The sequence below is a fragment of the Hemibagrus wyckioides genome, linkage group LG20 (assembly GCF_019097595.1).
Source record: "Hemibagrus wyckioides isolate EC202008001 linkage group LG20, SWU_Hwy_1.0, whole genome shotgun sequence".
In the NCBI taxonomy this organism is placed as follows: Eukaryota; Metazoa; Chordata; class Actinopteri; order Siluriformes; family Bagridae; genus Hemibagrus; species Hemibagrus wyckioides.
The window spans coordinates 5988887-6007024 of NC_080729.1; the positions used below are offsets into that span (position 1 = coordinate 5988887).

General features: G+C 41.0%; 1 protein-coding gene across 1 annotated transcript; it reads right to left on the reverse strand.

Annotated features, from left to right (window-relative positions):
* Nucleotides 1-563: 563 nt before the first annotated feature.
* On the reverse strand, nucleotides 564-15128 carry crsp7 (cofactor required for Sp1 transcriptional activation, subunit 7). The gene is made up of 3 exons (XM_058419041.1): nucleotides 14808-15128; nucleotides 4365-4439; nucleotides 564-3784 (listed from the first exon to the last, which is right to left on the reverse strand). Exons 1-3 carry the CDS (start codon nucleotides 14877-14879, stop codon nucleotides 2180-2182), a joined length of 1752 nt encoding a protein of 583 aa, XP_058275024.1. The 5' UTR covers nucleotides 14880-15128; the 3' UTR covers nucleotides 564-2179.
* Between the last annotated feature and the right edge of the window lie 3010 nt (nucleotides 15129-18138).

The following is an 18138-nucleotide window of genomic DNA, read 5'->3' on the forward strand; positions in this document are numbered from 1 at the left end:
TCCCTGAAGGTGTGCTGTGGTATGTTAGCAGCAGATGTCCACCTCGCAACTTACAGGATACTTTTGATTCATACTGACTCGCTGCAGACCAGGAACACCCCACAAGAGCTGGAGACGCTCCGATCCAGTCGTCTAGCCATCACAATTTGGCCCTCGCTCAAATCCTTACGCTTGCCCGTCGATTCCTGCTTCTAACACATCGACTTTGAGGACAGAACGTTCACTTGCTGCCTAATATATCTCACCCACTAACAGGTGCCACGATGAGGAGATAAATCAGCGTTATACACTGATCAGGCATAACATTATGACCACTGAATGTCCCGGTAAGGATCTGTTCCCATCCATAACAGGGAGATTTTTTTTCTTCTAAAACAGTAACACATTAAACAAACAAAAAAAAAAGGACCACTCCCAAGCCCCGCCCCTCCAACCAACCATACAGAAAAGATATTATTCTGCAACAGAACTGAAAGGCTTGACAGATTGACTAACAGAAACGGTACCAAAATGGAAAAGGTTCAATCAAATCATTTATTTTGAACAAACGAGTCATGTTGAACACTGAACAAAAAAAAAAAACAAAAAATAAAAGTATTGATCAACCAACTGATCAGAATAGTTTGCCATCTGGTTTTATTGCAGATTCATGATCCCCTTAAACAAGGGTTGAGCTCATTGCTTCAGAAAAAAAACAATGTGTATCCCTGCAATATCGGACATGGTATTAAGAAACATGTTGTACTTTTCAAGTGAAGCTAGCTGAAGCCATTCCAATTTCTTTTTTTTTCTTCTTTTTTTCTTTCCTTTTTTTTTTATACATTAAAGGCACATTGGTACGAAAGTAGCAGAGCACACAGTGTTTGCAAGTCAGCAGCAAAAATGACTCTCGCTGCCTTTTAACAAAACCTTTATGAAAATGAAACAAACCAGATTTAAATTTTAAAAAGGGAAGGAAGGTGGGAAAGAGAGAGAGAGAGAGAGAGAGAGAGACCATGGAAATGTTGAGTGTAGTAGAATTACATTATAAATTAACTGACCGGTCGATGAACGTGAAAGATCTTCAAAACAAAGGATCACCTCTCACTAAACAAACACTCTGCAACAGTTTACATGGACTGAAAGAACTATGTACAGACATGCAGATAATGCACATTTACTGTCAGTGTGAGAGAGTGAGAGAGTGAGAGAGAGAGAGAGAGAGAGAGAGAGACAGACAGACAGAGAGATGGGCTGGAAACCGTATACAAAAAAACAAAATGCTCTAAATTCCCGAAATTATTATTATTTTTTTCTCCTGTGTCCAGTTAAGGCAAACATCGTCTAAAGGAATGGTAACGAGTACATTTCCAGCATCTTTAAATAAATAAAAGAGAGGCGGCACTCTCCGCTGCCACTCCTCAAGTGCGGCATGAAGTGAAATAAACCTTTATTTCTTGGATATCTGTATACCGATCTAAGCAAATATATATCTATTATACCTTCCGTCAAACCCCATCGCAAATAGATTCTTCTGGAGGAAATCACATACACAGGATCACATGGAATGTTGGTGGCTGCAATGCAATGGCACGAGACAGACAAAATGTACACACCGCATGTCCATCACAAAGAAAATGGAGGGATGGGGGGGGGAGAAGAAGAGTGGTGGGGGGGTGGGAATAAAAATAAAAATAAGTGTGTATATTCACACATCTTGGCAGATAAACCTTCTGGTAGGAAAAAAAATATATGATCAAGTCAAATAAATAGATGCATACATGATAAAAAAAAGTATAATTTATTCTTTAAGTCACATAAAGCTTTTTTTTTTTTTTCTTCTTTTTGTTTTTGTAACTGCCAAAGTTTCTGACTTGCTTTCCAACCTGCACTGCTTAGTGCTCTGACTCCTATACACACTGTGCAATAACTGGCCCAGGTACTCGGACTGAGCCATCATTTACAAATCTAGTTTGCAAATTTTTTGTTGGTAGCAGCACATTACAAACAGGACATCTATTTTAATTAGCTTTTTTTTCTTTTAATTATTATTATTTAAGAAAACCGAAGAGCCCCCCCCTCCTTTCACTCCACGGATCAGAAAACTTCAGTACTGAATATAAAGAAGTTCTGACTCTGTTTTTAAACTCACAGTTGTGGGGGGGGCAATGAAAACCAAAAGCCATTCAGAGCCGCTTTCTCAGTCTAGGCAGACATATGGCAGAATATTTAATTTGGTCTCATCACCATGACAATCCAATGATATACAGTCTGTCCAATCATACCAGGTTCCATTGGTGTCATAACAGCCATTGACTCCCGGCCAGTGCTCTTTGTCTATTCTATGGAGGTCCTCGTGCGTCACCTCTCGACTCGCGCCGGGTAGTTCGTCGGTGGAGCCGTTCGGGACGAGAACGTGAGTCTTCCGCAATTCCCTAACGGCGTTTTCCTCTTGTTTCAAATACTCGGTCATGAAAAAGTGTGCGCCGTGGGTCTGAGCTCCGGAGGAGGTCAGAACGTTGCTCTGAAGACTAAGGTAGGACTGAATGATCTCGTTCCGGGACAGCTCTTTCCAGTTCGTTTGCTGGAAAGGATTTTGAGCAGTCGTAGGTGGCCTCTGTTGGGGGGTCTCGATCCTTACAGGCTCGAAAACTGGTGGTCCCTGGCATTCCTCCTCCTGGTGAGATTCCTTCGGAGTGAGGGGTTTGATTTGTCCCGTCACTGGGTCAAAAGTCAACCTGCGCTCTTTTAAGCGCACGGGCTTCGTCCTGTCCTCCGAGGACTGGCCTTGAAGATTTACCATGTAGTCTCTGGACCTGTACTTCTTTCTTTTTTTGTTCAAGGTCGCACTTTCTGTCCCACCTTTAGGAACCTCGGGTGAGAAATTGTGCCGGGACAGTTCTGAAGGCTCCTGTGCTGTACTGTTATGAAGGGATTCAGAGGTTCTCTCGATATTTCTGTTGAAGGGAACCTCCGTGTCGTCTAGGTCTAGAGTTAGACGGCCGTCAGCGTGAGACATTTGATTTGGGGAGGTTAAAGGCAAAAGAGAGGGCACTTGGGCAGAGTTATGAGATGGGCTCAACAGAGTCCCTTTTGATGCATAAGCTGAAGACCTCTTAGCCACTGTCTCACGAGCTACAGTATGTGGACTTAATGAGAATTGAGGACTACTGATTGAAAGTTTGTCACCTCCATCTCCTTCTGTTCTTGATTGCTGCTGTAACACTGACGTTTTGAGTAAGGATGAAGTGCTGGGGAGTCTGGTAAGCCCTGGAGAACTCGGATGAGGCTTAACAGCATTAACAGGGATTTTGTTTTGTTTGTCATTGTCTAGATGCTCTGGGCAGTTTCTATCAGAAGGTGCATCATCTTGTTTTTCTAGGAAAGGCTCCGGGCTGCCGCTAAATCCATTTGATGGAGGGGTGGTGGAAAACGTGTGCCCGTAGGATAATGTTTTGTGCATTTTAGTGGGCGGTTGCGGACTATCCCTTTGGTCCCCCCTGTGTTTTCGGTTTCTAGACTTTTCCGCTGTAGCTGAGTAAGTATTGTGAACATCATTTCTGTTCTTAAGTTCGGGAGACTTTTTGCTGGGTGGGGGAACGGATGGAGGCGTGTCTGTTCGGCACGGATGAGAACTGCCGTTGGCTGAGCCTGGGGTGCCCGGCACTCCTCGAGAAGGAGCATCATTTTGGCTGGGCTCAATCAGTTTCTGCCAGTTTCGAAGCAGTTTCTTGGCACGTTTAGCAAGGTCTTCATCTTTCGTCTTCTTCCTGACATCGTTAATAAGCTTTCCCAATCGAGTTTCCTGTATTTAAAAGAAAATGATTATATTAATACAACTGTCCAGTGGTATTTCAGGGCACTTGGCAAGAGTGTAAAGTGCAAGAGTATAAATCTGACGGCTGTTAGAATATTTGCAATGATTATAAATAAAACATAAGCAATGTCTCGGATTCTAATTAGATGCAATGATGTACAGTTTAAGTTAACTGCTTTCAGGATACAGTTATAGATAAAATGTGACTAAGACACATTCAACATGACCTTTGTGAGTAAAACTGATATATAAATCAATGGCAATATTTAAACAATAGCAGACACACAAGGAAATTTAGACCAATCCACTGTTTAATTGCTAAAAACATTCTTTTAAGAATAACAAAACACAGAAGAAAGCTATTGGGCACCAGTGACTGGTCAACGACTGTGAGTGTAAATACCGTTCATCTTCACCATCAGTCATCCCCGGTACCAGAATAGCTGACAATATCGCCATGAGTCCTTTTATCATCAAGGCTTTGAAAAACATCTGATCACATGGTTTGCTGTTCAGTCACATATTTAAAGGTTTCACAAATAATTCTCACAGTGAGGAATATACCAACCTCAAGTGCTTCTTTAGTGATTGGATATTTCTCCAAATTGGTGATAACATCAAGGACTGCAACCATGTTACATATCTGTTGGAGAGAAAACAGCAGCATGTTAAGAGATACACAGACGGGGTGATGTCTGAATTATCCAAATAAATCACTGAGATCCTACTACATGCTCTGTAGCATGTATACAGCATGTGATATTTATTTATTTATTTATTTATTTATTTATTTATATTTATATATTTATATATATATATATATATATATATATATAAATATATATATATATATATATATATATATATATATATATATATATATATATATATATATATATATAAATATAAGTTTACATGATCAAAACTATGAGGCATTTCCTGCAATATTTGGACAGAGAGTCACAATTTAACAAAAGACGCACTTTTCCCAAAGGCAAAACATGAATTTCATGAACGTGGCTTTTTACACAAACTATACTTATTCAGAGCTGATTCAAAAAGAAAATACTGTAATCATTTCTATGTAACAATCCTCCAAAACAAGAAGCTTATTTATTGCCATAGTTGAGTATGATCGCGATGAGCCCATGATCCATTGACCTGGTTAGACCCTGAATTAGCGAGCTGATGTTGGAAAAGCATCCTGCAGTTCATGCCTTTGAAGAAACCTGACATCCAGGGGCATTAAAATGTTGTCTGATACGGTTCCATGGATTCTCAATGGAATTCAGTTTGGTTGAAAAACGCCGGCCACTCCATCAGACGATTATTAAAGCCCGCTTTCATCAAGTCCCCCCCATCTTCTTAGAAGCATGTGATGGACAATCAATACACAAGCAGGAATCTTTCATCTTAATGTCAGCAGCTTACTTAATTTTTAATGTTCTATTTTTCATACACCAATTACCAGCCAAAAACTTCACACCACTACATCCTAGTGCCAAGTTAACATCCAATTATAGAAACGCTGTAGGTTTCTTTGCTGATCTAAACCCAAATGAACACCTTTGGTGCATTTGGACCGAGGTGTTCGCAGTTGCCATTGGTGTTTATTGCTCCAGTACCCAGAGACATGTAAAATCTAAGCCAAGGAACTTCGAAGCTGATAAAGCTGATACTTTAAAGCAAGCAGAGAAATGTGATGCAGCTAAATTATTTTTTTCAATCATGGATTACACACTAATCAGGCATAACATTATGACCACCTGCCTAATATTGCGGTGGTCCCCCTTTCCCTGCTAAATCAGCCCTGACCCGTCATGCACCGTATATTCTGACACCTTTCTATCAGAACCAGCATTAACTTCTTCAGTAATCTGAGCAACAGCAGCTTGTCTGTTGGATCGGATCACACGGGGCAGCCTTCACTCCCCATGTGCATCAGTGAGCCTTGGCGGTCCATGACCCTGTCGCCGGGTCTCCACTGTTCCATCACTCAAATCCTTACGCTTACCCATTTTTCCTGCTTCTAACACATCAACTTTGAGGACAAAATGTTCACTTGCTGCCTAATATATCCCACCCACTAAACACACAGGTGCCACGATGAGGAGATAATCATTGGTATTAACAGCACCTGTCAGTGGTCATAATGTTATGGCTGATCGGTTTACGTATACGCACATGGCAACAGATTTTCTTTGTATTTGCCAAGTAAAACCTGGATGTCTGATTGCAAATATCATAGCAGGTAAGGAGTCAGTGTAACAAACTCAGCAGCAGCTCCAGTCAATACAGACGTCTAAAACATGGAACATAATAAGAGGTGGCAGAGCCTGAATGTGGAGTTAAAATATTTGGAGGGGAGAAAAGTGTGTGTATATTTAATTAGGATATTTATCAGGCCAGTCCCAGCCTGCGGGCTGTATGTCTGACACACTGCTCTCGCTTTCAACCAAAGTAAAAGTGCTAGAAATCAAGCAGCTGTTACAAATGACAATGAAATATTATTTATAGCCTGATTTCTTTACTTGTAGCACCTGAACATAACATTTTCCCCCAGGCATCAGACATTGAAATCGACTTTAATTTTATTCCACATTAAAAAATGTGCTTGTCACACAATCAGTGTCATGATTTGATTGACGGGTTGAACAGCAATAACTATATTATATTAAACATAAACCTTATCAGCTTATCATGAGCGTTAAAACCCTCTGTTAAAAACAAATTTAATCAACACACACATTCTTTTGCTGCCAATGTAACAGAAACGTTATTAGCGGCGTTGTTGCTGATTTGTTTAGACCTCTTTTGCAACCTTTACGTAAAATAAATAGTGACCTAGCAACAAATCTAGTGACCGAGCACACATCTTACAGACGTCTTGCACTTTCTACGGCTCTCCAGCTCATGAGTGATTATACGAGTTGAGAAGCAGGTTCGCTCGACAAACTAATGAGTGAGTATGTAATCATGCATCATTAACCTTCCACAGACGTCCCACCTGCATACCTTTTTTTTGTTTTAAAAAAGGAGAGATTTACACGTTTTGTTTGAGACTACTCACCTTTCACAGCTACTGATTCGTCTGTCTGACTAGCTTTTGCAAGTCCTGTGTTACTCGCAGTAACAACTCCACCTCACTGTCCTTCCATTTAAACGAACTTGGTGCTTTTCCTCCACATACTGCCGCGGCATTTTAAAGCGCCGGAAAGTAAATAAACACCAGCCGGAAATGACGCAGCTCGAGGCGTCTTACGTTTTACTCGTGCGCAGTACAGGGATGTAAGCGTTTTCGGGACGCTTCAGTGTGGATGACCAACTTTTGGGAAACGAATGAGAACGATAAAACGCCCTTTTCAAATTTATCTGGATTAGTGTAGACATAGCCTAAAGTAATTCATTTCCTATTGAAAGAAATCTTTTTTTTTTTTTAAATATATATTCTGATAAAACATTATCCTATTCTACTATTTTCCAAGTGAAAGCCTTCCTTCTGTCTACTCTAATTTGACACCAATGTTCATGATAAACAATTCATAAGCAAATCAGTAAATGACCAGGGTCCCAGGTCCTTCAGGGCTGATTGATGTCCAGTTCCTGGTTTGCTCGTGCTGTCTCACGGCCCTGGGGACAGACATCGACCGGCGTGTGGTGGCATGGGTATTGATGTTCCCATAGCATCAGTTATGGTGCAGCGTCGAGCTCCCACAAAAGGGAACTACACCAGGTTACGCATGTAACCAGGTTCCCTGAGAAGGGAACGAGACACTGCGCTGCTGGCCACACCCCGAGTGTCCGCTTGTGCTTCCTTCAGACAAATAGAAGCTGGAGTGATGGGACGTAGATGCACTTATTTGGACATGCTGGCGCATATTCCTCAGTCATGTGTCCTATCCAAGCCAATAAATTGGCGTGTGCACACATGGAGCTTCAGACAACTTCCTCGACAAAGGGACAGTGTAGCGGCATTGAGCGTGCCTTCGCTAATTTCCACTGATGAAAAGCTGGCAACACTGATGTTTATTTAAGTGAAGAGATGAATACCTCAAGTGATTTTTCAGGTCAATCAAGTGGCGTTATTGTCATTTCAAACATGTACAGCTGTTACAGTGGCACAGAGTGAAACAAAACCGTGTTCCTTAGGGACTATGGTGTGAGACAAGACAACACAAAACTACATATGCTGCAAATCTAAACATAACCTACTGATTAGCAGCAACATGCAGGTTGTCCATATAGTATTTTGTTTACAGAAACTTATGTGGATGATGCCAGTAATCAAAGTACCATTGTGAATGTATAATTCTTTAACATTTAGCATTATTTGTTGTTTCTTCCTGACACAACCCTCCCATTTAACCCGGGCTTGGGACCGGGACTGAGAGTTAACTCTTCAGTTGCTGGGTTAGAGCCCTGCCCAGAAATTCGAGATCAGGATCCTGCCGCTGGACCACCAGGAGGCTTCTTTAACATTTGGCAGTAATATTTTGTTTAATTATATTATAAAATACTGAAGCAGACAAAGATATGGAAATGGAATGAAATCTTTTCATCCTCAAAGATAATGAATAACAGAGTCCTGATTATTGACACTTATGTACTAGTTTTATATTATACCTAAGTTACTTTACCTTAGTTATATTATACCTAAATAAAAGACTATCACCACTATGTCTTCAGATGTTAAACAGAACGGTGAGTGAGTATTAGTGAGCAAATTAGTAAGCAGAGTTTGTTTTAGTTTATTATTGAGCATTTTATTTTTAACATTTATTTTTTCAGCTCTATTTCTCTTGGCTTTCTGTGTGGATCTGGCAGAGATGGAAAAAGAACCCACATTTCAAGCATTCTGATGGTCCTTGGCTAGGTAGAATATCACATTAACGTTGGGTTAAATCCAGTAGTTGAGTAATTTTTCTCAGGTATCCATGCTGACAGTCTATTCTACCTAAATAAAAAAATGAGGAAGAAGTGCAAGCTAAGAAACCACCATCTCTTGGCTATTGTTTTTTTACCAGAAGTACACAAGCTGGACTTGTCTCATACAAACTGTTTAGAGTGATCTATCTGTAGAAACAGATTATGGAGACCAAGACAGACACATCGGCCTCCACTACTGCTTTCATTGTTAAATTCATCACCATTTATAAAACAGCATTTTTACAAGACCTTAATTGCCCAGAGCCTATATAAAGGCTAGCACTTCTACCATGTCTGGTTTAAGGAGCATCTTGGACAGTGCAATAATGAGAGCTGTGCAGTCAGGAAGTGCTGGATCAGCAAAACTAGACAGTTTTCAAGACTGCAGAGACCCATGGTCTTTTCCAATCGACAGCTACCCAGAGTTTGAGCGCGTCCGTGTACGCTGCAGACTCAGACTCTCGTTCTTGGCTGACAGGAGTGGAACCCGATGCGCTGATCTGTTGTAGCAGCTCATCTACCGCAGGAAGGTAACATCCCTCGACAACATTCAAACACAATTCAAGCCAACACGATATATTTCAATTTAAAATATATCTCGTCTTAGATTGATTAACCTAAATAATGGCATTGTTTGCGTGATCTGTTCCACTCTTAGCAGCAGATAATGAAACAAAAGCTGTGCAGTAGAATGGAAACATAAAATCACACCAGGCCAAACTTAACAGTAGTGTTAGTCACAAGGTGGCATGTCTGAAGCACAGAGCTGTTCACATTCAGCTGTTAGCTAGTTACGCTGACAGATGCTTTGCACTCTGCAGACTCTTTCTGAGTCCTGCTTTCTCTGTTAACAGTAACGTCAAAATTTCCATACTGAATCAGCAAAGACGTGCGTGAATGCACTGCGCAAACATGTACAGCTGTCTGTGTTAGCACTGGTGCTGGAGTATTGTACACACAGACTATATTGCCAAAAGTTTTGGGACATCCCTCCAAATCATTGAATTCAGGTGTTGTTGTTCTAGGGTTGGGCTTGGCCCCTTAGTTCCAGTGAAAAGAACTCCCAACTTCATTGGAACAGCTTAGGGATGACCCCTTACTGTTCCAATATGACTGTGCTCCAGTGTGCAAAGCAAGGATGAGCGAGTTTGGTGTGGGGGAACTTGACTGGCCTGCACAGAGTCCTGACCTCAACCCGATAGAACACCTTTGGGATGAAATAGAGCAGAGACAGCGAGCCAAATGTTCCAAATCTTTTGGCAATAGTGTGCAAGGCCAAAAGTGCTTTAAAGGTCTGAGGGAATCTTCCAGCACATGCTTGCTGCTAGACTGCGGAGCTAGTACGCCAATATACTACCTCAAACGCATGTTATTTTTAAATCCCTGTAACAAAATGCATCATACCTTATCACAAAGTAGTATCTGAAACCTCTTGGCTGATTTATCATTGTATGGCAGTACAAAATGGGCAAAGCAATCTTTTTGTGTATCTGCTATTGAATAAACAGCAAATCCTCCATTTTTTTTTAAACCAAAAAGAGCCCACAGTCCCAGTTTCTTGTTTGCTATTGGTTCACAAGAATGAGGCTTGTGAATTTTCAGGTCAAAGTCCACACAGACAATGCAAGCGAGAAGCAAAACTAACAGCTACTGAAGGCAAATGCGAGTCTTTCACTACACTTCAGTCATTTTTCCGTTGAGCTAATTGAAAACTAAAACCGTGGCAAACTGCCCCCTTTTTTCAGCAGAAAGCAAGTGATAGTCAGCCTCGCTGTTAAGCCCATGAATTTTTTTTTTTTAGTTTCTCATTTTCTGAAACACTGAAACCAAAATCCCCCTGTGCAAATGTGTGTGGGGGTGTACCCAGTGTTCCCAGGAGAAAAGCCAGGATAAAACCGTTACTGAAGAATCAACAAATTTCCTGAACTCTAGTGGAAACAAAGGTAGACTCCTATACGGTCACCTGAGCACCATGCCTACACGTGTTCACAGATACAGACACAGACACAGGAGTATAAACTGAGCCTGACCCGCACATCACCACAGAGCTGTTCTCTGTGTCAGAATATTGCTACTCATGTACAATGCCACTGACTTCATGAAAAGTAGGGCATAATCAAACAGAGTTCAGTATTTGAATACTGGTGCCTGAAGCGGTTATTTGACTACCCTGATCAGGAACAGTAAATTTGATAATGATGACAGGAAATGGAGATATGTTTTCTTGACTTAACTAGCAGAATAAACCTGTTCAGAGAGGTTGTGTTTTGCGTACTGTGAGCACCCACAGGACAAATGCGTAATTAATCTGCATTTGCTTTACAGGTTGTTAAATTAATTACACTCAGTTAGCTTACCTATTACTTTTATGCCATTTGGCAGACACCCTTATCTAGAGCAAATTCAAAATTTCCCTTCACTGACACTAAAAGACCCAAAAATGACAATCCACAATATAAGCTGCACAAAACTCTGACCTCAACCCCACTGTACACCTCTGAAACTCCCTAATAGCCACCAGACCTCAATCATGCAGTAGAAAGAGTAAAAGTCCCCCTTTTTTTCTTTAAAACATGTTGGAGACAAATTCATCATCTGATTATCTGTTAGAAGGGCTCTGTTATAAGCAGACAAATTTACATTCTTCAACACTAAGTAGAATCAACAGAAAAAAATCTCAGCCATGTGCTTGGTCACCGCCAAACAGTAAAAGCCACAGAAAACCCAACTTCCTATTAGTCAACAATGTGTAGACTTCTCAACTACAAGCTCCATTCTCATTTCCAGAGTGATGGCTGGGCATAGCATCAGACACACTATATTGCCAAAAGTTTTGGGACACCCCTCTAAATCATTGAATTCAGGGGTTGGGCTTAGTTCCACTGAAAGGAACTAAATGCTTCAGCATACCAAGACATTTTGGACAATTTCATGCTCCCAACTTTGTGGGAACAGTTTGGGGTGACCCCTTCCTGTTCCAACATGACTGCACACCAGTGCACAAAGCAAGGTCCATAAAGACATGGATGAGTGAGTGTGGCGTGGAGGAACTTAAGTCCTCACCTCAACCCGATAGAACACCTTTGGGCACAAAGGCACACAAATGCACATGAATGTATTATGGAGTTGGCCCTTCCTTTGCAGCTATAACAGTTTTAATTCTTCTGGGAAGGTTAAGGAGTGTGTTTATGGGAGTTTTTGACCATTCCACTAGAAGCCCATTCATGAGGTCGAGAAGGCCTGTCTCACAGTCTCTGCTTTAATTGTCCCAAAGGTGTTCTACTGCGTTAAGGTCAGACCTCCGTGAGGTTCCTCCACACCAAAGTCGCTGAATTCAAAAATTTGGAGAGGTGTCCCAAAACCTTTGGCAATATAGTATGTAAACCAAGCAGCACCTTAAATGAGTTACATTACGTTCACACATACAGCGATGTGCAGTGACAATGCAGGCTGGAGATTAAAGAGAAGAAAAGTTTAAATTCATAAAAATATGGAGCAACTCGGCACAGGGACTACCGATGGGAATGTACACAGTAAAGCGCACGTGATCTCACATATAGTATATGAGGCTGTTCTTCTATCTGTCACTTTTGCACTGTAACAAAATCAAGCACAGAAGAGCGTGACAATGTGAACCTCTTCACAACACCCTGACACAGACGAGGCATCAGTGCAACTAAGATAAGAAACTCGTACCTAAAAAGAGAGAGATACTTCAGTCCATCTGGACATGGCTTAGGCTGAACAAATCAGTCATTAGTAAAGCATACCTCAGATGAGACATCTTGTATAGTTAGTTTTTTCTCCTGTACAAAAATGATCAATAAAAATTACAATATGTTAAAGAGATATGAAATTGTGATACAGAATTATGTCCGTCTTAAGCCCTTCATTCATCTTCATTGAAACTTGTTTTATCCGTAGCGACCTGCCAGCTGTACAAACTCGTCCAGCTAAAAATGTGACAGGAGACAGTGGGGCAGTGTGACACTGGTATGTTTATTTTGTTTCCCATGTTGGTGCAGATACAGTAGATGATCATATCTTCAAAGATTTGGATTTTAAAGAAAGTGCACAGCATATAGAAAGTCCGAGTTTGCAGAATTTGTATAGAGTTGAATTTTTTTTTTCTCAACACCTCTAAACACTTACATAGCTGGTGAAGAGCGAAATAATTTTATAATGAAGCAGAATAAAGATTTGATGAGACACACTCGGTGTGAATAGGACTTCAGGCACTAGGTCAGGGACTCGGCGACTGAGTTGGGCCACTGCCCTGATGTGTGACGAGAAAGATATTTAGGTTTACACACATTCCTGCTTACAAGTATGAAAGAAGCCATGTTGATTGACATTGTGTAAGAACGTCATGCAGTGGAAACTTTACATATACCAGCTATTATTTCCAATTAGATGCTACATAGAAATAGTTTAGACAAAATAAAGTAAGTGTAATAACAATAACAATAAGTACTGGTAGTAGTAGAAGTAGTATATTAGGGAGGCAAAGCAGGTTGCATTGCCAGGTCAAGCTTCAGGGCTCCAGGACACTTGCTGAAGCTTCACCTCATGTTCTCCTCATGGCCATGTGGGTTTCCTCCATGTTCTCTGGTTTCCTTCCACTTCCCAAATAGACAATGATAATCCATAGGAGTGTGTGTGTGTGTGTGTGTGCGCACGAGTGTATAGTACTCTACACCATGTATGCTGTGTTCCCACTGCTCCCGAGACAAGCTCCAGGATAAAGTTGATTGGACTGAAGATAATGAACAAATAACGTAATTTATATTCTAATTAGTTTTTAGCTTTATAAGGGTTTTGTTAACCCTGTTAAGAGTAACTAGGCACATGGCACATGAAATACCAGTAAAGACATCGAGCCGGCAAAGTGAAACATATTTCAAGTGATGATAAATCCAGATGTACGCTCTTTTTGTGAAAGATATGCAGGTAGATTGATTATTCGGAATGATGTTTATAAATGTAAGCAATGATGTTTATAACTATAAGCTGAAAGCTTGCCCGAGCTAGGACTGGTCACTATTACTATCTATTTCATCTATTAGATTTCACTTAATTGATCAAATACAGTGTGCAAATATACAAAGTAAAGTTTTCAGTAATTAACTGAAATGATATCAGACTATTATTAAATCATCAGTAACCAAGGAGCTGGACGAGTAACAACATGTATTTACTTTAATCACCTCAGTACAGTGCTGCATGGCAGGACAGCTGTGTGTCAAAGCAGGACAACTACTTACTACATAATATTGCTATTAAATAGTTTTATATTCAGCACAAAACTTACAGGACTTCGAGCTCTTCGTCAATGAATGTCAGGATATTTAAAAAAAAAAAAAAAAAAAGTATTTGTTTAATGTTATAATGTTCAGAAATGTGCAGCCCAGACTCACTTAGCCACTTAGCTTCAACTTCTCGTTAGCTCCATGTGAAGGAAAGCAACACGACTTAGCTGACATTAATGGCCTTCTGAACACACAGTTATCCCGAGTAATAATTATTAACAAAACGCTTTCATTAGTCTATATTCTCGTAAACCGTGTTAATGAATGTCACGCTTTGTTTTGCTGTTCTAACCGGACTATTTTTGACTTTACTTTAGCAGCTAACTGATGACCTGCACCCTTTGCTGTAGCTCCGTTTGAGAGGAGGCAGTTAGCCGAGCATTAGCTAACGCTGATTATTGTCAAACTTATGTGCATGAAGAATATGAATGTTGCTGTACAAATAAAAGGACGTAAATCACTAAACAAATGCAGCACATGAAAGCTTGAGTTAATAAAAAAAAAAGCACTTGTTGTGGCAGGCTGGCTAACGATACGAACAACTTTAAACGCCTCGTCGCTAAACTTCGGCTAACAGTTAGCCGGCTACTTCAGCAGCTTTAACCGGCCATCTTATTTCACAACAAACCAAGACATTAACTGACACCGAGGTCTTGTTCGACGAGTTGGGGTAATATGCTTCATATGTACACGAGGGAATTAAAAGAATTCTGAAATTTCGCGTTATAAAACGGCATAACAACAGGGTGCTGCTAGTTAGCTAACGAGCTACTCACATTGCTCTGGCTGTCGATGGCCTGCAGCAGCCGCTCTCTCATCTGCTGCGGGGTTGCGGAGGCCGTTGTCATTGCCTGGTCGGTGCGAAGCGGCCGACGGGGGAAAATCCTCCGAGTTTAAGGGTGCGCACACTGCAGAAACTACAGCTCTTTCTGGATTTTCGAGTCGTATCCTATCCGCATGTTTCTTATATGCCTGTTAGCTCGAGAACCCGAATCATTTCAGCCGAATAATGACGATTCGCCAGTTGTCGTTTCTTTTCGCTTCATAGCGGTGAGAGTGCCTCCCCGATCTCTTCGAGTGAATTGGATCAAAACGTTTCCTCAATGCATTATGGGAAATCGGAGCACTGCGAAACGTCATTGCGTAGGCGCGCGCACATAGCGCCCAGATCAACGTAACGCTACGTTCAGTGGCTGTGTTCCAAACGGCGTAGCGTGTGTAGTGTACATTACCGCGTGCGCCTGTCCGTACATGCTACATACACTATATTGCCAAAGGTGTTGGGACACCCCTCCAAAACCGTGAATTCGGGGGCTGTTTTTTAGGGGTTGGGCTTGGTGAGAGGAACTCTGAATGCTTCAGCATACCAAGACATTTTGGACAATTTCATGCTCCCAACTTTGTGGGAACAGTTTGGGGATGACCCCTTCGTGTTCCAACATGACTGTGTACCAGTGCAAAAAGCAAGGTCCATAAAGTAATGGATGAGGGAGTTTGGTGCGGAGGAACTTGATTGGCCTGCACCTCAACCTGATAGAACACTAGACTGCGAGCCAGGTCAAAACCGAGACATCTGCCTTTACATGCACATGAATCTAATATGGAGTTGCCCTGCCCTTCGCAGCTATAACAGCTTCAACTCTTCTGGGACGTATTTCCACAAGGTTTAGAAGTGTATTTGTGTGAATTTTTGACCATTCCTCTAGAGCATTTGTGAGGTCAGGCGCTGATGTTGGACGAGAAGGCCTGACTCGCAGTCTCCGCTCTAATTCGTCCCAAAGGTGTTCTATCAGGTTGAGGTCAGGACTCAAGTTCCTCCACACCAAACTCGCTCATCCATGTCTTTATGTTGGAACAGGAAGAGGCTATCCCCAAACTGTTCCCACAAAGTTGGGAGCATGAAATTGTCCAAAATGTCTTGGTATGCTGAAGCATTAAGAGTTCCTTTCACTGGAACTAAGGGGCCAAGTCCAACCCCTGAAAAACAACACCTGAATTAAATATTTTGGAAGGGTGTCCCAAAACTTTTGCCAATATAGTATATAAATACCAGTTCTTGGTTTGCAACAGAATATAATACTCACTAGTGAAGGTACACACATTCAGTATACAAGTATACGCTACATAGAATATGTTCAAACACTTAGCTGTCCGTTTTTTGTGTACTTTTTATAACATTCATGCCAATAAGGCACATCTAAAGTTAAGTTTTAATTGAAATGGTATACTTGGTCTGTAAAAAATAAATTAGAATTAATTGCAAATATCACAGATAATATTACAACAAATAAGGTTACATTGCAGCATACATATTAACTTATCTGTACGAATCTTTCATACTCATAAATGTTGATCAAATATAGCCAGGGATGTTCGATAATCTTGTTTTCATCAGCAGAAGAATGTATTCTTTGTAGCTCTCTACCTGTAGCACAATCTTGTTATTCTCTAGACAGGTCCATGCAAGCTGATGCACCTATGCATGTTCAACATTAATTAAGTATTGAATTTGGTTCTTGATGAATACAGTGGTTTTCATGTTGTGATTTGTTTGTGTATAAGAGTAAGGATTCACAGTAAGCTTAAAAGAGTTTAGTGCTTTTATGAAGTTAGTACTCTGGGAGGACACTTTGCTGCAGGGGTGCTACCTGGGGTAAATTTGTGAAAAAAGGCCTCAGTATATACCCAGTTAGGGGTTCAAAGATCAGCTACAAGGTTAAACAGGTTGGTATTCAGGTACAGCCCCCATCACTCCACCCCTTACTGCATAAGCTGTGGGTTTTAATGATCAACTCTCTGAACAATTTGTACAAAAGGGAACGGAATATTGTTTCTCCAGGACTATGGTGCAACCCATAACAGTACACAATACTACGTAAAGTGCAGTGTGAGAGGAATGCAGTACAATAAATACACAGAATAACATACACCGATCAGCCACATGTGAATAACACTGATGGTCTCCTCATCATGGCACCTGTTAGTGGGTGGGATATATTAGGCAGCAAGTGAACATTTTGTCCTCAGAGTTGATGTGTTAGAAGCAGGAAAAATTGACAAGCGTAAGGATTTGAGCGAGTTTGACAAGGGCCAAATTGTGATGGTTAGACCACTGGATCAGAGCATCTCCAAAACTGCAGCTCTTGTGGGATGTTCCCGGTCTGCAGTGGTCAGTATCTATCAAAATGGCCCAAGGAAGGAACTGTGGTGAACCGGCGACAAGGTCATGGACGGTCAAGGCTCACTGATGCACATGGGGAGTGAAGGCTGGACCGTGTGATCCGATCCAGCAGACGAGCTACTGTTGCTCAAATTACTGAATAAGTTAATGCTGGTTCTGATAGAAAGGTGTCAGAATACACAGTGCATGACGGGTCAGGGCTGACTTGGCTCAACACAATATTAGGCAGGTGGTCATAATGTTATGCCTAGTCAGTCTGTACTCACCATCTACTTTATTAGGAACTGCACTGTGCCCATGGCAGCCTCAGATTCTTGTTATTATTTTTTTTGTTTGTCACACTAATCAGTTTAATCTCTAAACACTGTCATGTATGAAATCCCTGGAGATCAGCAGTTTATGAAATACTGAAACCTGCCCATCTGGTCCCAACAACCATACCATGAACAAAGTCACACGTCTGATTTTTGATATAAAGCTTTTGATTTGTATCTGCATGCTGTTTTACATTGCTCTGCTGCCATCTGATTGGCTGCTTAGATAAGTAAATGCACAAATATGTAGATGTACGAGTGTTCCTAATAAAGTGGACAGTGAGTGTATGCAGAGCTGGAAATACACAGAGCATGGACTGTAAACTAATGTGTTTTGTGGCAGCAAAAAGTGTAGGCAGGAAAGTGTCGCATAAATAAAAAATATCTGATGCAGCTTATTATCCACTTGGGGCTCCTTCCCTCCATTTGGAATGAAAGCTCTTTATTGTTACAAGTGAGACAGTGAGATACCAGAAGACCAGAACAATGTTTAGAAAACTGCCAACTGTTACAGATTTTGCATAACATTGGAGTATGCTGGTTTGTCCTCAAAAAAATTACACTGAAAAATCTGTCTTTTATGTAATAGCACCATTTTGAAATCTCTTGTAT

What these genes read in the sequence shown, in the direction of transcription:
- crsp7 (XM_058419041.1), bottom strand. Translation starts at nt 14,879, where the DNA reads ATGACAACGGCCTCCGCAACCCCGCAGCAGATGAGAGAGCGGCTGCTG. An exon ending in CCATCGACAGCCAGAGCAAT is followed by an intron (nt 4,440 to 14,807) that starts GTGAGTAGCTCG and finishes TCTCTCCAACAG; the next exon opens with ATATGTAACATGGTTGCAGT. An exon ending in TCACTAAAGAAGCACTTGAG is followed by an intron (nt 3,785 to 4,364) that starts GTTGGTATATTC and finishes TTTTAAATACAG; the next exon opens with GAAACTCGATTGGGAAAGCT.